The 20,438-nt window shown below is 37.9% G+C and overlaps 1 protein-coding gene across 1 annotated transcript in view; it reads left to right on the plus strand.

The window, feature by feature from the left end:
• Positions 1 to 20,438, plus strand: part of Faf1 (Fas associated factor 1) — a 315,310-nt gene that overhangs the window by 55,718 nt on the left and 239,154 nt on the right. Inside the window, exon 4 of the mRNA XM_031378184.1 lies at positions 9,552 to 9,754. Coding sequence (XP_031234044.1) covers positions 9,552 to 9,754 — 203 coding nt within the window. The remainder of the gene's footprint in view (positions 1 to 9,551; positions 9,755 to 20,438) is intronic.

Consider the following 20,438-nt stretch of genomic DNA (forward strand, 5'->3'; position numbering starts at 1 on the left):
AAAAAAAAAAAAAAAAAAAAAATGCTCTTTTTCTAATTGGATCAGTGTGACAAATATATTATGACTGATCCTATCTAATTTCTGTTGTGCTATTGATTAATGGAGTTAAAAAGAAAGCCCAACTTTCACAATTTCTGCCTCAAAAACATATATTCAGTTCTTTTGGAAGGCAATGATGATTCTTGTTTCTTTACAATGCAGAAAGCTGAATTTGCATACCAACCATTAAAACAAACAAAATTAGCTTTTTATCCTTCCATGACTCAAGTGTCTTTTTGCTTACTTTCCAACCTTCTTCATTCCTAACATTGCCCTCTCTTTTTCACCTGTCTAAATTCTTAGATTTTTACCCACACTTACACCTTTTTCCAGTGCCTTTATTAATTTTATTAATTTTTGAGACAGAGATTCTTCCGTGTAGTCCCATGGCTTAGTCTGTAGACTTGACTGGCCTCAAACTCAGAGATCCACCTACCTCTGCCTCTAGATGGTTGGGATTACAGTGATGTGCCTTAACTGTCTGGCTGGTTTTTTGTTTTTTTTTTTTTTAATATTAGAAAAGTATAGTGGAAGAAGTCAAATGATAGTTTGATCATTTAAAAAAAAGCTTATTTAATGTATATGAGAGCATGTATACCTGCATGCCAGAGATGGCATCAGATCCCATTATGGATGGTTGTGAGCCACCAAGCGGATGCTGGGAATTGAATTCAGGACCTCTGGAAGAACAGTCAGTGCTCTTAACTACCGAGCAACCTTTTCAGCACTAGGTTGAATTTTTTTTTTTTAAAGTATTATTTATTTTATGTATATGAGTACACTGTAGCTGTCTTCAGACATACCAGAAGAGGGCATCAGATCCCATTACAGATGATTGTGAGCTACCATGTGGTTGCTGGGAATTGAACTTAGGACCTCTGGAAGAGTAGTCAGTGCTTTTAACCACTGAGTCATCTCTCCAGCCCCGTTGATCATTTTATAAATGAAAAACACTTTATTTTTTGAGACATGTTTATTAAGGATTAATAGTCAAAAAACCTGGTGGGTGATTTTACTCATGTAAAATTGAAGGAATTTCATGTAGGGATTCAAATATAAGATGTGGAGAAAGTTAAAAGACCAAACAGTAGATCCTAAGACAAAACAGATAAAATGAAACACACACACACACACACACACACACACACACACACACACACACACACACACAGGGGCGTGTCTTAGGTTTTTTGTTTTTCTTTTTCTTTTTGCTGTGAAGAGACACCATGGCCAGGACAACTCTTATAAAGAAAAACATTTAATTGGGGCTGGCTTACAGTTTTAGGGGGTGTAGTCTTTTATTGTTGTGCTGGAAAGTATGGCAGCATGCAGTCAGATTGGTGCTGGAGAGGGAGTTGAGAGTTCTACATCTTGATCTGGAGACAGCAGAAGGAGACTATATGCCACTGAGCCTGGGCTTACTATCTGAGACCTCAAAGCCCACTCCCACCCTGATATACTTCTTCCAAAAAGTCCTCACCTACTCCAACAAGACCACCCTTCTAATAGTGCCACTCCCTATGGGCCAAGCATTCAAACATACAAGTATATGGTGGTTATATATACTCAAACCACCACAACTGGTAATCCAGTTAAAGGTGGAAGAAAAGAACTGACTCCACAAATTGTCTTCTGTCCTCCACACAGGCACCGTGGCATGTGTGTGCCTATACATGTACATTGTGATGGCTAACATTATTTGCAAACTTGATACCTAGAAAGCAAGCCTCTGGACACATGTTTGATTATCTGTGTTGAGGTTAACCTCTGGTAATTTCTTTAGGGGGTTATCTTGATTATGTTAGTTGATCTGAGAAGGTCCATTCTTAAAGTGGGCCGTACTGTTTCCTAGGAAGACAATTCTGAACTCTGTAAGAGTAGAGAAGGTGAGCCAAGCAAAGGAATGCATCCAGTAATTCACTGCTTCTGTTCTGGATTATAGATGTGATAGGACTAGTTCCTCAAACTCTGCTGCCTTCCCTTCTATCTTTTGATAGCCTGGAACTTGGACTTAAGAGCTAGAATAAGTCTTTTTCCCCTAAATTGTGCTTGTCAGGGTTATTTTAATACAGCAGCAGCAAAGAAACTAACACATACACACACACATACACACACACACACACACACACACAATTAAATTAAGAACAAATACACAAAAACCCCTTATATTGATGAATGATATTAAAATAAAGTGCATACTATTGTTGGTTGATATGTCTGCTCCTGGTAGGTTCTTATTGACAGGATTAATGTTGATTCTGAAAGAAGTATGTGTGTGTGCACATATGTGCACATGTATGTACATGTGTTTTTGCTACAAAAGTCCTGGTTTCTTTTAATGGTCATACAACTGTAGTTGATACTATTAGTTTTTTTCCTATTTAGTCTGTGTTTCTTATCCTCAGCCAACTTCACTAGTTGTCAATATCTTTAACCTGGTACGGTATCACAAACCTTCATTTTGAAAAATCAATATCCTTAATGAATCTGTCTTTTATTATTTGTAAATTTCCAGTAATTCTTAACTGGACATGGTCTACAAAGTCCTTTGGGGTGCAGAGCTCACTGTATAGCAATAACCCAAGGATATTTTCCTTGGGAATCAAGATAAGCTTTAGTTAATACCTCTCCATTGGTGGTAATTTAGTGTCAACTGACATTCTGAATTTCTTTTTTTTCTTTTTTTCTTTTTTTTCCTTTTTTTTTTTTTTTTGGAGACTGGATTTCTCTGTGCAGCCCTGGCTGTCCTGGAACTCACTCTGTAGACCAGGCTGGCTGCAAACTCAGAAATCCGCTTGCCTCTGCCTCCCAAGTGCTGGGATTGCCACCAAGTGCACCACCACCGCCCAGCCTGACATTCTGAATTTCTGACTCAGCAGAAGTATTGTGAAAATTTTATGTCTCAAGGATCTTTAATCGCTGAATTACTATAGTCCGAATTGCCATAATCAAAAATGTGATTTTATTGGGCATGGTCAAAGGAACTACTATCCCTGTCCAATTCTTACTTCATTATTTTTTGGTATTTTGATAAATATCATTGTATTTTGGTCACTAATGTAAAGCATATACCTTATTCTTTAAGAAGGATCCTTCAGGACCCAGCTATACCACTCCTGGGCATATACCCAGAAGGTGCTCCAACATGTTATAATAACATATGCTCTATTATGTTCATAGCAGCCTTATTTATAATAGCCAGAAACTGGAAACAACCCAGATGTCCCTCAACAGAGAAATGGATACAGAAAATGTGGTACATTTACACAATGGAGCTACTCAGCTATTAAAAACAATGAATTTATGAAATTCTTAGGGAAATGGATGGATCTGGAGGATATTATCCTGAGTGAGGTTACCCAATCACAGAAGAACACACATGGTATGCACCCTCTGATAAGTGGATATTAGCCCAGAAGCTGGGAATACCCAAAATACAATCCACAAACCAGAAGAAACTCAAAGAGTAAGGAAGACCAAAGTGTGGATACTAAGATCCTTCTTAGAAGGGGGAACAAAATACCCATGGAAGGAGTTGCAGAGACAAACTATGGAGCAGAAACTGAAGGAAGGACAATCCAGAGACTGCTCCACCTGGGGATCCTTCCCATATTCAGTCATCAAACCCAGACACTGTTGTGGATGGTGGCAAGTGCTGGCTGACAGGAGCCTGATATAGCTGTCTCCTGAGAGGCTCTGACAGTGCCCCACTAATACAGAAGTAGAGGCTCACAGCCACCCATTGGACTGAGTACAGGGTCCCCAATGAAGGAGCTAGAGAAAGGACCCAAGGAGCTGAAGGGTTTGCAGCCCCTTAGGACGAAGAACAATATGAACTAACTAGTACCCTCAAAACTCCCAGGGACTCAACCACCAACCAAAGAGTACACATGGTGGGACTAATGGCTCCAGCAGCGTATGTAGCAGAGGATGGCCAAGTCATCAATGGGAGGAGAGGCCCTTGGTCCTGTGAAGGTTCTATGCCCCAGTGTAGGGGAATGCCATGGCCAGGAAATGGCAGATGGTGGGTTGGTGAGCAGGGGGAAGGGGGAGGGAACAGGATTTTTTTGTTTTGTTTTGTTTTTGTTCTTTTTTCTTTTTTTGGGGGGGGGACTGGGAAAAGAGATATCATATGACCTGTAAATAAAGATAATAATAATAATAATAATAATAATAATAATAATAATAATAATAATAATAATGACGGATCCTTCAGTATTGAGGTAGTACCTTGTAACTTGTATTAACTAAATGTTTAGAAATCACTGTTCTTTTAAGCTAACTAAGATCAGGCAATCACATTCATACATAAGCCCATTGCTGCAGTTCCTTTTGCTGTGGTAATCAGTTCTTTAGACATACTGTATGTGTGAGAAACATTTATAAACTTAGATATGGTGATACTGCAGTATCATTGAGGTCAGAGACGATAATTCATATTCTAGTGTTTTCATTGAAGATAGATGTTACCCATTGCTAATCAGGTATAAGATTCTTGTTGTATTGTGGCCTTAATATTCATTTCCTGTATCTTGGTCCAGCTTTTGCTGTGCCCATGCCTTACTTCATTTCTTGGCATGACCACATTATATTAGTAATTTCAGAAAGTGGAATTATTAACCAGTGTCTTGCCACTTCTCCAGCTCTGCCCTATGCAGCACATACCTTGTCTTCTAGGCTCCACATGCCTGTACTCCACTGCTGATGCTGTTCTTGGTGTTCATTCATGGTACTGGCATCTCCAAAACACTGTCTTCCGCTGTAACTAGGCTTCACCAATAGCCTTTCATAGACTCTCTTCATGGTGCTAAGCCTCAACTTCTTTGCATGACCCCTTCAGTTCTGGGCCATCAATTGCAACTGAGGCTGCACCTTCACCAATGGCTTTCTATGGCCTCTCACTGTGCTGAACCTCAGCTGTTCTTCACGACCCCTTCATGCCTTCAAAACCAGTACCACCTGGGTGACTCTTACACATTACCAAGTCCTGCTGCAGCACAAGATACAACCTTGGCTCTCTCTGGAACAAAGCCTCTTTTTGCTCTCAGACACACCTCCCAGAAGATGTCACCTCAATGATGTTGATCTCTTCTTAATCACTGCTAATTTCTTAGCTCCAGCTAACTAGCATCAATAGTCCCAGTAATGCAAAGGTTTCACTTTAGTAGTTGTTATCTTGTTAATTACAGCTGATTCTTCAGCCCCAGCTAACCAAAACCACAGAATCTTCACAATTAAAACAACATGGCCCTGATAAGAGTATTTAATCTTCCCTCTGAAATTTCACAAGCCAGGCCTCCATCTTCTGCACTGTTTTCAACATGATCTTCCAAGCTCCTACAGAATATCCCACAGAGTTCATAACAACCAATGGCTCTTTTAGCTCAAAGTTCCAAAGTCCTTCCACAGTCCTCCCCAAGATATGGTCAGGTTTTCACAGGAATACCCCAGTATGCTGGTACCAATTTGTCTTAGTCAGGGTTTCTATTCCTGCACAAACATCATGACTAAGAAGCAAGTTGGGGAGGAAAGGGTTTATTCAGCTTACACTTCCCACACTGCTGTTGACCACCAAAGGAAGTCAGGACTGGAACTCAAGCAGGTCAGGAAGCAGGAGCTGATGCAGAGGCCGTGGAGGGATGTTCCTTACTGGCTTGCTTCCCCTGGCTTGCTCAGCCTGCTCTCTTATAGAACTCAAGACTACCAGCCCAGAGATGGTACCACTCACAAGGGGTCCTCCCCACTCTTGATCACTAATTGAGAAAGTACCTTACAGCTGGATCTCATGGAGGTATTCCCCAACTGAAGCTCCTTTCTCTGTGATAACTCCAGCTTACACTTCCCACAACTCAAGTTGACACAAAACCAGCCAGTATAGTAGTGTTGTTTTAATGAGAAAGCAGTCTGGTTTTGTTTGGCTCCAGAATATCTTATAATAACTAGTTTTCTCCTTTCAATTTATATATTTTCTTTCCCTGTTAATTAGTTGTTTATGGGAAATACAAGGCACTCCAGGCTCTTGGGTTGCTTTATACTATTAAACTCTAGAAACCTCACCAAGATGGAACACTGTGATTCCCCTCCTTCCCCCCAAATAATGGGATTGAACCTAGGACCTCTTGCATGACACATGTGCTCCATCACTTGCTCTCTCTCTCATCCTTCATCTTGTAGTTCATATACCTGTGTGTCAAATGAAAGCATGTAAGTTACCTGCAGTTCTGTTCTTTAGGTTATTCTTCAGTTGTCAATGTAGTGTCTATATAATGTCTAGGTTACTAGGAGCTCTTCAGACCAGCTTCTTATGACAATGAGTGGGATAATTGATGTAAAATATAAGATATCAAAGTACAGGTGCTGTGTATTCTATATTTGTCATGGTGCTTTTCAAGTCAATCATAGAAAATAGAAATGTGTGACAATTATTTGGGTTTTTTTTTGGGGGGGGCAGTTTTGAGACAGGGTTTCTCTGTATGGCTCTGGCTGTTCTGGAACTCACTCTGTAGACCAGGTTGGCCTTGAACTCAGAAATCCTCCTGCCTCTGCCTCCCCAATGCTGGGCTTAAAAAGGCGTGCTCCACCGCTGCCTGGCTTGAGGACCATTTTAATCTTGGGGACTTTTAAGAGAAAATCAGCAGGGTAGGTAAGCAAGCTGACCAGAGGCCAGTGATGGAAAGTGGAAGAGTGAAAGGTATACTTTTTTTTAATGGAGCTTTTCAAATTGTTTACCTATCCTTTTTACTTGGTGGAAGCAGGATGGGGACTTCAGAGGAAAAAAAAAGAAAGCTCAGAGTTATCTCTACAGTTATGTATATACATAAACTGTAACATACTTTTTTTACAGTCCAGTTATTCCCCTCCTTGTCCACCCTCTGACAGTTCCCCATCCCATTCCTCCTCTACCTTCTCCAAGAGAATGTCCCAACCCCTTCCATCCCACCAGGGCTTGGCCACTCCCTGGGGCCTCAAATCTCTCTATGGTTATGCACATCTCTCACTGAGGCCAGACCAGATAGTCCTCTGCTGTATATGTGTTGGGGGCCTCAGATCAGCTAGTGTGTATACTGCCTGGTTGGTAGTCAGTGTCTGAGAGATCTTGGGAGTTCAGATTAGTTGAGACTGCTGGTCTTTCTATGGGGTCACCCTCCTCCACAACTTCTTGCAGCCTTTCCCCAATTCAACCACAGGAGTCCCTGGCTTCTGTCCATTTGTTGGGTGTAAGTATCTGCATCTGACTCTTTTAGCTGTTTGTTGGTTCTCTCTAAGGGCAGCCATGCTAGGCTCCTGTCTGCAAGCACACTATAGAATCAGTAATAGTGTCAGGCCTTGGGCTTCCCCTAGAGCTGGATCCCAATTTGGGCCCGTCACTGGACCTTCTTTCTCTCAGGCTATTCTCCATTTTTGTCCCTGCAGTTCTTTCAGACCGGGACCATTCTGGGTCAGAGCTTTTGACTCTGGAATGGCAACCCCATTCCTCCACTTGATGTCCTGTCCCTCCATTGGAGACTCTATAAGTTCTATTTCCCCATTCTAGAGCACTTCACTCAAGGTCACTCCCTTTGAGTCCTGAGAGTCTCTCACCTCCCAGGTCTTACCTGCCAGGACATTCTAGAGGGTCCCCCCACCTTCTACCTCCCGAGGTTGCCTGTTTCCATTCATTCTGCTGGCACTCAGGGCTTCAATCCTGATTCCACCCCTGACTTCCACCCCCCCATACCTGATCATGTTCCTCTTTTCTCCTCCCTGTCCCCTCTACCACCTGGTCCCTCCCTCCCTCTGCTTGTTGTGAGAATGGTTTTTGTTTTCCAATCTGTGAGCAGACTCTTAGAAGTACTCACGGTTGCTCAAATTATATTTTTCTTATGAAAACAATTTGGGTTAACCATATTGTTGTTAATATTTCCATCTCTAGGATTTTACTGGTGATTTTCAAAGGTACAGTTGATGTGGGTATAAAGAACCTCTCAATTAAAACTCTTTAGAATGTGTATGTAGATCTGATTTTAGAGGCAACAGGGAATGTTAAGGGTATGTGTTGGAAACAGGACTTTCTTTTCAAGATAACTACCCCAAGGAAGAAAACATAAGAATTTCCAAGCAGTCAGAAGTTATTTGGTCTTCTTAGTTGTGGGAGTATAAGCATAAAAGGCTCAGAGATTTCAGAGTTTAAGGTTCTTTCACCCTGGTATCTTTTATTCTACTATTTGGGATCTCATTCCTTCTAAAATAGTACTGTAACTTTCACAAGAGACTTAGAAAGTGTGTATGTTCAACTTCACTGTAAATTTGCAGTCTCCCAGATCAATTGAACCCATTCTCAGCAAGAGAATCAGAATCTTCACCTGTTAGTAGAAGAAATAAACTTCTAAAAGGCCATACTCAGAACTTTGTACTTTCATGACCTCAGTTGAACACTAGTAACTGGGCTTGCCATTTCCTCTGTAACTGCATTAGTTAGAAGGAGATCTTATACATCACAGTTGTTGTCATTATCTCTATAAGAGTTACTCATCCACCTAATCATTTTAGTTGCTTAGGTTTTGTTAACAAAGCAAAGATTGAACATAGTGAGATTGTATACCAAAGTGTCAAAGACATTATAAAGGAGTGTGTGGGGGCTAAGCTCTAGATTAAACTGGGTAGATTTTGTACACATAGGGAAAAGATATCTCCCCTATTTTGTGTGTGTGTTTGTCTGTCCTTGTGAGAGAGAGAGAGAGGGAGAGAGAGAGAGAGAGAGGGAGGGAGGGAGGGAGGGAGGGAGGGAGGGAGAGAGGGAGGGAGGGAGGGAAGGAGAGAGAGAGGGAGAGAGGGAGAGAGGGAGAGAGGGAGAGAGGGAGAGAGAGGAAACACATATGTGGGTTAGATTGTAGATTTAGTAGTAAGTAAAATCTTCATTGATAGCTTGTTTATTTTCTTAACAAAACTCTTTTTTAAACCAGGAGTGAGTTAAAGAGAAGAGTTTCAAAATAGTGTTTGTGATAGAAGTAGCAGGTCAAATATCAAATACTGAGTCATTGAGAATGACTGGAAAGTACACTTAGAGTTTTCAAAAGTAAGTGTGTGTGTGTGTGTATGTGTGTGTTTGTGTGTGTGTGTGTGTCCGTGTCCAGAGGGCAACTTAGAGGAGTTAGTTCTCTCCTTCTGTTATCTGTGTTCTTGGGATGGAACTCAGGTCATTAGGTCTCCTAGCAAGAGCCCGTACCTACTAAGCCATCTCACCAGCCTAAGACACTTTTTAATTCTCATTTTGACATTTGACTAATATGGTAGCATAAGGTAAAAATCTAATTGTAAATGATATAATTGTATTTGTTAGACCTGAAAAGTGAGGATGACAGGGAAAGTAATGTGGCATTAGTCATTATTAAAGATTTGTTAAAAGAAAGAGAACTTGGCTTTACCACAGGTGTCTCAGATTGATAGGAATAACATGCAAGGCAATGGATATGATTCTTGATGATGATGTGTAATGAAGTAGAGATAATATTTTCTTTCTATCAACATTTTAGTGACTTTGGAGGTGAGACCATGCCGGGACCCACATTTGATCCAGCAAGTCATCCTGCTCCAGCTCCAACTCCCTCTTCTTCAGCATTTCGACCTGTATTGCCATCCAGGCAGATTGTTGAAAGGCAGCCTCGAATGCTAGACTTCAGAGTTGAATACAGAGACAGAAATGTTGATGTGGTACTTGAAGACAGCTGTACTGTTGGTAAGAATTACTCTCATAAAGCCTTCACAAGTGAATAATTCTTTATGCAGATTCCAAGCTTACATAATTCTTTTCCTTGGAGTTGACTATCAACAAGAAGGGAAAGAAACACATTGAACTGGATACTTTCAGATACAGGTTATTGTGTTCTTAGTTTGAGTATGCATTGTGATAGTAAGAAGTTCAAGGGTAAATTTTGGTGTACTCTTTTAACTTCTTCCCTTGTTGTTGTTATTTTTGTATGCTTTTGTCAATACAAAGTATTTACTCTAAGGTACTGCACATACTTGACAAGCACTTGACCACTGAGCCATATTCACTAAACACCTAGGAGCTTCAAAAAATACTGTAATTTAATTTGAGTTCACTGATTACCAACTCTTCAACTAAAGCATACTCATACTGTTCCTACTGTTTCATACTGTTGTATCTGTTTTGTGCTGCTACAAAAGACTACATAAGCATGAGTAATTTTATTAAACATTAAAATTAATTTTCTTATATTTCTGCAGGGAAGTCTTTTAAGATTAAGGCACTTAAGTACAGTTTGGTGATACCTTCTATCTGCTTCTAGGATAGAATTGATGCTATATTCCCTGGAGAGGATTAAGTACCATGGCTTTATATGACAGAAGGCTGGAAGAGCAAAAGGGATGGACTTTCTTTGTTAAGCACTTTAATAATAATCTCTTTCACAGAAGTAGAACCCTTGTTGCCTAAATTATCCCTTAAAAGCTTTGCTTCTTGATATTTTTGTGAGAATTTCCTACATGAGTAGTTTGCTTATGTCATTTTTACCCTCTTTAACTTTGCTCATGTTCTTTCTGCTCTCTTTAGTTCATGACCTCTATTTCTTTAATTATTATTGTTACAGTCACCTACTATAATTCATAATTTGATATATATAGGACAAATATTACTACATGATAGGCATTACTCATACATTTCTTCACAGTCTAGTTATATTTGTTCTGGATTGCAATTATTCTCTCACAATGAAATGGATGCCAGTCAGGACTTGTATTGTGAGCCTTCTTCTTCTTACTTACTTTTGGTACAAATATGTAAGGCATGCTAGTAGATAATATTTGGGACTTGGTAGAATGTTTCTCTTTTGCTGGGTTTGATTTCCTAAATTCAAAGAGTTGTGTCACTTATTGTTCGAATCTCTTCTGTTTTTAACTCCTTTCCAGTTCAGGAATTGATTTCTTTGATGTGTAAGTAGGGTGATTTCTTTATGTAATTTACATGTATTTATTTATATTTTCTGTGAGACTGGTGTACTTTTTCCAACATACAAATCCCTAGTGTATATTTAAGTTACTCCCTGTCTCTCACATTGTATATTAGCTTTACTTTTGTGGAAACCTCCTGGTTAGGCTTCAAGATCTCGTATACAGTTTTCTCCTGTGACAGAGTTCTTAACCTCCAAGGATGTAGTAATTTTGAATACTTTAAAAATGAATCTTTTTTTTAAAAGATAAGTTTCTTTATTTAAATTTCAAATATTCTCCCTTTTCCTGGCTTCCCCTCCAAAAGCCCCCTATTCTCTTCCCCCTCCCCCTGCTCACCAGCCCAGCCTCTCCTGCTTCCTGGCCCTGGCATTCCCCTACACTGGGGCATCTTAAATATCAATTCTTTGTATTTAAGGTTTTCCTTATGAATACTTACTTTTCAATCTTAGAAGACCAGGTCTTATTTTAAAATTCTTTCTATAGTCATAGTATTTGACACAGTCATATCTATTTAGGGAACCAGTGGCTGCAAGAAAAGAAGGTAGGGGTATATGTATGTTTATATACATTAGCTACCCGTAATAGGACATTTTAAAATAGACATACTAAATTTTCTTACTTGCAATATAATTGTTATAGACTGTCTTACTGTTTTCAGGAATTGAATAAATGTTAATTTCTTTGTAGAAAAATGATGCTCAATAAGATAATGCTTTTTTGTTGTTTTGTTTTTGTTGTTTTTTTAACTGGTAGATGGAACAAGATGAAAAAAGTAAGGTTAAATTCAGTCAAGAAAGTTATACCAGAGTGACACCTAGTGGTAGCTGCATTGGTTACTGGTTTATCTCTTTAGTTTCATTCCTAAAACCTTCTGAGTTTTATTTTCTAATTTTGAATAATTTAAAATCATTTTAAAAGACTTGTCCTTTTTATAAAGTACTTCATGTATAAAATAATATGATATTCATGGATTTTTATGTATTAGGGTGTGTCTAGGATCTAGCAACAAATGTTATGCCAGTTATTTGTTTAATAAAGTTTTTCTGTCAGCACTGTGAACAAACCTGAGTTTTCTAGATCCATTTAGCATGTTGAGCCATTTGTTTCTCCTGTCCACATGCTTTTAATCTACTTTTAACAAGCCATGTTTATTATATTCATATCATTTTAGTTTAAAGGATGAGCTTGAAAATACAAACATTTAAAGAAAGCATTTGTCACATGCAATTTCACCCTGAAGTTTATGTTTTTTAAAACCAGTTTTGTCCAGAATCTCTGAACTTCATTTTTATTTTGACTCCAGATTAGCTGTGTGACCTAACCACTTCAGAGCCTCAAATATGTCTTTTGAATAATAAGCGCCAGTTAATTTTTTCTGAGGAGGTTTTTGTTGTTACCAGTAATTGCAAAAATAGGAAGTGTGATTGTCTTATTTGCCTTGGAGAGATACTGTGAGGGTAAAATGACTGGTGAGTATATAGGGTAGATCGATACAGATTTTACTGTTGAGCATAGACAGTGAACATTTGTTACTATTGGTTTATCTATATAGAAATTATTAACTTTTTATCAGATATTATGAACCACGTAAGTGTAGAGTAATTTTTAATCCTGAGTTTGCAGCACACTGAATATAAATTGAACTGTGATCTTAAAATGATTAGCTTTTTATATACATAATTGAAATATATCTTTAGTTTTGTGATCTTGACTTAACTTTTTTTATATATACATACAAATACATATATCTGGGCATGGAGTATAATGTGATACTTTTGTTCATATATACATTGTAGAATGAACAAATCAGGTTAATTAACATCGATCTTATGTACTTATCATTGATTTGTTGTATGAGAATTTTAAATTCACTTTAAGAGCTATTTTGTAATGTTAAATATATTTTAGCAATATTCACTATAGTGTTCAATAGACTATTTGGAGTTATTCTTCCCACCTGATTGAAACTTTGTTTCTTTGGCTGACACTTTCCCTTTTCTTGCCAGCTGTTTCTTCAACCTTAATTTTCTCCTATACTGTAGCATTCTAGGTCTACTGTCTGTTTCTATATAGATGGTATTTCTATATGTTTTCTCTCTTAGATTTCACATATAGCCTAGTTATACATAATAGTCATTTTTGTGTCTGGCTTACTTAATTTAGCATAATACCTTCCATATTCATTCTTATTGCTAATGACAGAGTTTTGTTCTTGTTTAAGGATGAATAGTATTCCATTGTATACATACATATACCACATTAAACAATACTCATTCATCTGTTGATTGGCATTTAGGTTATTTTCATTTCTTTGCTACAGTGAACATGGATGTATAAACATCTATCATTAGACTGATTGCAACTTCTTTGGGTATTTTCTCAAATGAGATATTTCTCTACCTAGATTTACATTTTAAAATACTGTGTTTATTTTAAATAGGGAAATATATGAAGAAATAAGTATCTTCCTCTTTCTTCATCCCGGCTTCCCTCTGTGCTCCGTTTGATTGCTGTTTTGTTAAAAGACTTTACATTTTTCTTTAATACTGTTCTTTCAGCTTTATCCATCATTGCTGCACTTACTATCTTTCACGCAATATAACAATTAGAATAGACATTTAATATCTTCATTTTATTCTGTCTTTTCAAGCCTGCCTCCTTCCTTCCCCCCTCTTTCTTCCCTCCCTTCTTCCTTCCTTCTCTTCTTCCGTCTGTCCTTCCTTCCTTTCATTCGTTCTTTCTTTCTTTCTTTCTTTCTTTCTTTCTTTCTTTCTTTCTTTCTTTCTTTCTTTCTTCCTTTCAATATTTTTTTTCAGACAGCATTTCTTTGTTGTAGCCTTGGCTGTCTTGTTCTGTAGACCAAACTGCTCTCCAACTCAGAGCTCTGCATCCCTCTGCCTTGAATTGCTGAGCCTCAAGCCTTTTCTTTTGTTATTTTTTGTCTGTTTTCTTCCACAACAATTATTTTTTTCTATTAAAGGAGGAAATACACACAGTAGTGACTATAATAGTAATATAATAGTAAAAATAATAGCAAAATATAATAATAGTATAATAGTAATTTTCCTTTCCTAGAGTCTCATATTCAGCTGTTAATAAATTAGGAGATCCACATTTAACAGTTACTGAAAGTTAGTTATAAAAGTTTTTCATGTAATCAGACAATGCCATTTCATCACAATTGTTTGTTGATCAGTTTATATGTAATAATGCACTAACTTATAAAGATGTGTGCAAATAAGGCAGCCCATATGTAGATGGCTTTCATGATTTGTGCTGAGTTAGAAGGCTGGAAATAGAAGTTGTTATTCATTCACTCATTCATAACTTGCACACACACAATCTGCTGACACCAGTTGCTGTGCTACAGCGTTTATGTAGTTACACTGATGTTTACTACAGTGCAGTAAGGAACATTCTTATCCTCGTCACAGTGAGTAAATTGATGTTTACAGCCTTCCCAAGTCAGGAATCCAGTCTTTGATTCTAGAAGACATATTTGAAATAATTTTTCTTATAGTTATGTGAGGTTGTTGAAAAGAGGTCAATTCAGTTTTAGTTTAAAAAAAAAACTGGAAGGGACATGTGCAGGGTTGTGGAAGTGGCCATATGAGATTCTAGAGAGGATCAGGCTGTGACATCTGAGCCAGTATGTTGTATGGACAGAGTGGATGAAAGTACATTGTATATACAGAGGAAGAGCACAGATGAAGGCCTGACAATAGTTTATGTCTGATGAAGAGTAACACTTAACATGAGCAAAGAGTTTCAAAATTATATACTATTTGAAAAACATTTTAAAGAAAATAAAGAGAAGCTAAATATTGTAAGAAAATACTAGCAAAACATATACCTTCTAGAGAACTTTGTCCAGAGCACATGAGAGCTCTCAAAATTCAAACTTTGTAGGACAAGCTACTGTCAAATAGGCATGGAATCAAGTAGACCTTTTAAGGAGAGGACAGGCAGGATATAATAATGTGACAGTATGTTCAAAGTCATTAGTCACTGGGAAAATATAAACTAATATACAATGAGATGCATTTATATACAAATTACGATGAGTAAAATACCAAGATTTGCAAGAGTGCACAGCAATGGAGAACTTACTCATTATTGACAAGAGTGTAAAATGACAAAACACTTCTGAAGTAATCAAATACTCTTATAAATTTAAATGTAGACTTACTATATTACTAAACACTTTTATTCCTAGGTATTTACTAATGAGATGAAAACATGCACATGCAAAAACTTGCAGATAGAAGTTCATAGTATCTATTTGTAAGAGTCCCAAAATAGAAACACCTCAACTGTCTTTCCAACAAACAGAGGCAGCTATGGTATATCTGTGTATGGAGCAACCAAGGAGAACATACTAATGCAGCAGGCAGTGTGAAGATGAATCTCATACCAGTATAATAGCAGAAAGGAGCTGGACACTGGAAGTGATTTCTATAACCACACTTCTGGTTTTCATAATGAAGCACATGTTGAAGTGAAGCTGGCTTTTTAAACAATGCAAAGCTTAGTGCTAAGGAATATAGTATTCACTCATCCAGTCAGTACTGTGTTTATGATAAGGCACCTGTAGTTTATAAAGCATTACTGTTATACCATCAGTTTCAAGGAGCCAGAGGAACCTGTCCGTTACTCTTTTGAGAACCACTGTTCTGGGTCCTTCTGAGGAGAACATGTAAATCCATTTTAAAGATCAGTCTGATGCACACAAAAAGTAGATGCCTGTCCTAATGAACTTCTATAAGATTAACTACTATATCCAGACAGTTATTAAATGAAAGTAAGTCTGCACATGTGTCATTCATTCACATACTATTAGATGCTATTAGAAGGTATAAATGTGACTTATAACGCAAAGAAATGACAGAATATAAAAGTATGTCTTTAAATATTAGAGATATTAGAAGTAGAAAATCTGTATTTAAAAAGAAATCTAATGAAGATGCTTAACAGTGTAAAAGAAAGCAAAACATTAATGAGGATAACAATTAAAAATATTAAAAATTAAGGGAAAAATTATGCACCTGACAGAAGATCTGCCATTAAAATTTTACTCAGGATTCAGGGGGCTGGCTACGTGAAGATTGAGCTTGAGTGAATCTTCAGCAGCCATGTCAAAAGCCCGAGCATAGGTGCATGTACTGTAACCCTGGCATTTGGAAGTGGAGACAGGCAGATCCTGAGAGCACTCTGGCCTGCTTGCCTAACTGAAACAGTGAGTTTCTGGTTCAGTAAGAGAACTGATTTTAATGAAGTAAGGCAGAGAGTCAGAGAGGAATACAGTTGTTGTCTTCCCTGGCTTCTGCATGTGAATGTGCAAATGTGTATGCTCATGCATTTTATATGTCACAAAACTGTTAAGCCATACTATATACAGATAGAAAACACTATGTATAAGAGCTGAAGTCATATCTATAAGTCATAGAGGAAAGGAACAAAACTTAAAGGTTTTATTTTGAGGTTAATAAAAATCAGTAATCTTCTTGCTAGAATGAACAAGAAGAATAGTGAAAACATAGATTATTCATGTTGGAAAGGAAACCTGAAGATATAACATTGACTGTAAGACTTGTGTGTAAGTGTGTATTCGCTATAATCATATGTATAAATGTTTAATGTGGATATCGAATCTATAAATTGAACTGAAAGTCCATACCTTCCTACCAAGAAAGCCTCAAGTGTAGACGACTTCATGAGTGAATCTGTCTAACATTTAAGAAGAATACGTTCAGTCCTTCTCAAATAGGGAAAGGTGAAACATTTTTATAATTATTTCATGAGACCAATATTGTCTTGATAGTTAGACCAGAGAGATATTATAAGAAAAGAAAATACTTTTTTTCTCTTTGTTTATTTTTACTTTGTGTGTGTGTGTGTGTGTGTGTGTGTGTGTGTTTGAGACAAAATTTCTCTGTGTAGCCTTGGCTGTCCTGGACCTCATTCTGTAGACTAGGCTGGCTTCAAACTCAGAGATCTACCTGTCACTGCCTCTCAAGTGCTGGGATGCAAGGCATGTACCAACACAGCCCAGAAGAAAACATTTCTTAAAAGTTGTAATTTAAATTATTTTATTTTTAGGTTTTTAAAAATGTCAGGACAAGAACATATGTTATTGTTATATAAACAAGGAAAATATTCAGTAAAAAGAAATGAAATCCTGGTATCTGTGGTAAGTAGATGCAAATATAGGGCATTACATTAAGTAAAATGAAGAAAGATAAAAATAACATGTTCTCCTACATGGATACCAACAAAGCTGGTCTCATAAGAAAAGGGAGAATAGTGTGAATTCAACAGATTGTTTAGAGACTAAAAAAAGCAGGGGAGAGGAAAAAGATGGTGTATTGGCTTTATTTTCTGTTCTGCTATGCATGTGGAACAAAAGTGTTTAGTTTTATTTTTGGTCTTATCCAGGCTTTCTGTGAATTTTTTTTTTTGTTTGTTTGTTTTTTTGTTTAGCTCTGTAACCCATTTTTAAAATAGAGTTATTTGGTTCTCTGGAGTCTAACTTTTGAGTTCTTTGTATATATTGGATATTAGCCCTCTATCAGATGTAGGATTGGTAAAGATCTTTTCCCAATCTCTTGGTTGCCGTTTTGTCCTATTGACAGTGTCCTTTGCCTAACAGAAGCTTTGCAATTTTATGAGGTCCTATTTGTCAATTCTTGATCTTAGAGCATAAGCTATTGGTGTTCTGTTCAGGACATTTTTATAATTATTTCATGAGACCAATATTGTCTTGATAGTTAGACCAGAGAGATATTATAAGAAAAGAAAATACTTGTTTTTTTCTTTTCTTTCCTTTCTTTTTACTTTGTGTGTGTCTTTTTGGTTTTTTGAGGCAGAGTTTCTCTGTATAGCTTTGGCTGTCCTGGAACATGTTCATGTGCTTGAGGCTCTTCCCTCCTTTCTTTTCTATTAGTTTCAGTATATCTGGTTTTATGTGGATGTATACACTTAAGCTTTGACTTGAGCTTTGTACAAGGAGATAAGAATGGGTCGATTTGCATTTTTCTACATGTTAACCGCCAATTGAGCCAGCACCATCTATTGAAAATGCTGTCTTTTTTCCACTGGATGGTTTTAGCTCCTTGGTCAAAGATCAAGTGACCATAGGTATGTGGGTTCATTTCTGGGTCTTCAATTCTATTCCATTGATCCACCTGCCTGCCACTGTTCCAATACCATGTAGTTATCATCACAGTTGTTCTGTAGTAAAGCTTAAGGTCAGGGATGGTTCCACCCGTGGTTCTTTTATTGTTGAGAATAGTTTTCGCTATCCTAGGTTTTTTGTTATTCCATATGAATTTGCAGATTGCTCTTTCCAAATCTGTGAAGAATTGAGTTGGAATTTTGATGGGGATTGCATTGATCTGTAGATTGCTTTCGGCAAGATGGCCATTTTTGCTATATTAATCCTGCCAATCCATGAGCATGGAAGATCTTTCCATCTTCTGAGAACTTCTTCGATGTTCTTCTTCAGAAACTTGACGTTCTTGTCATACAGATCTTTTACTTGCTTAGTTAGAGTCACACCAAAGTATTTTATATTATTTGTGACTATTGTAAAGGGTGTTTCCCTAATTTCTTTCTCAGCCTGTTTATCCTTTGTGTAGAGGAAGGCCACTGCTTTGCTTGAGTTAATTTTCAACTGATGAATACTGAATGGCTGAGAAGCACCTAAATAAATGTCCAACATCTTTAGTCATCAGGGAAGTGCAAATTAAAACAACCCTGAGATTTCACCTCATACCAGTTAGAACGGCTAAGATCAAAAACTCAGGTGACAGCAGATGCTGGAGAGGTTGTGGAGAAAGAAGAACACTCCTTCATTGCTGGTGGAATTGGAAGCTGGTACAACCACTCTGGAAATCAGTTTGGCAGTTCCTCAGGAAATTGGACACAGTACTACCAGAGGACCCAGGTATACCACTCCTGAGCATATATCCAGAAGATGCTCCAACATGTTATATGGACACATGCTCCACTATGTTCATAGCAGCCTTATTTATAATAGCCAGAAACTGGAAACAACCCAGATGTCCCTCAACAGAGGATACTACTCAGCTATTAAAAACAATGAATTTATGAAGTTCTTAGGGAAATAGATGGATCTGGAGGATATTATCCTGAGTGAGGTAACCCAATCACAAAAGAACACACATGGTATGCACCCTCTGATAAGTGGATATTAGCCCAGAAGCTGGGAATACCAAAAATACAATCCACAAACCAGAAGAAACTCAAAGAGTAAGGAAGACCAAAGTGTGGATACTTGGATCCTTCTTAGAAGGGGGAACAAAATACCCATGGAAGGAGTTGCAGAGATAAACTATGGAGCAGAGACTGAAGGAAGGACAATCCAGAGACTGCTCCACCTGGGGATCGTTCCCGTATTCAGTTATCAAATCCAGACACTATTGTGGATGGTGGCAAGTGCTGCCTGACAGGAGCCTGATATAACTGTCTCCTGAGAGAATCTGACAGTGCCCGACTAATACAGAAGTAGAGGCTCACAGCCATTTATTGGACCCTGTGTACAGGGTCCCCAATGAAGGAGCTAGAGAAAGGACCCAAGGAGCTGAAGGGTTTGTAGCCCCGTAGGATGAAGAATAATACGAATTAACTAGTATCCTCAGAGCTCCCAGGGACTAAACCATCAACCAAAGAGTACACATGGTGGGACTCATTGATCTAGCTGCATATGTGGCTGAAGATGGCCTAATTGGTCATCAATAGGAGGAGAGGCCCTTGGTCCTGTGAAGGTTCTATGCCCCAGTGTAGGGGTATGCATGCCATGGCCAGGAAATGGCAGAGGGTGGGTTGGTGAGCAAGGAGAGGAGGGAAGAACAGTTCCCCCCGCCCCTGGGGAGGGTAAACCGGGAAAGGAAATAGCATTTGAAATGTAAATAAAGAAAATATCACAGGGCAGTGGTGCATGCCTTTAATCCCAGCACTTGGGAGGCAGAAGCAGGTGGATTTCTGAGTTCGAGGCCAGTCTGGTCTACAGAGTGAGTTCCAGGACTGCCAGGGCTATACAGAGAAACCCTGTCTCAAAAAAGAAAAAAAAAAAAAAAAAAAAAAAAAAAAGAAAAAAAAAGAAAGAAACTATCTAAAAATAAAATAACTTTTTTTTTTTCCTCCCCTCTCTCTTCCTAAGGTCTTCTTTTAAGTCAGGAAGCCTGCATGTTTTCAAGAATAAAAAAGAAGTGCCTGCTGGAGATAACTTTAAAGAGTAAAGCACTGGGCAGCCTTGCAAACGCATGTGCTCAGACAAGTACAGCTCTATAGCTAGCACTTTTATCTATGAACGACCATGTTTATATGTGGTTGGGTAACAAATATGACTCACTTTTCTACTGTTTGCACAAACAGAAGGTTTTTCAGTGGTGATAATATTAAAAGTTAAATTGATTTGTGCTTCTACA

The sequence above is a fragment of the Mastomys coucha genome, unplaced genomic scaffold, assembly GCF_008632895.1.
Source record: "Mastomys coucha isolate ucsf_1 unplaced genomic scaffold, UCSF_Mcou_1 pScaffold18, whole genome shotgun sequence".
NCBI lineage: Eukaryota > Metazoa > Chordata > Mammalia > Rodentia > Muridae > Mastomys > Mastomys coucha.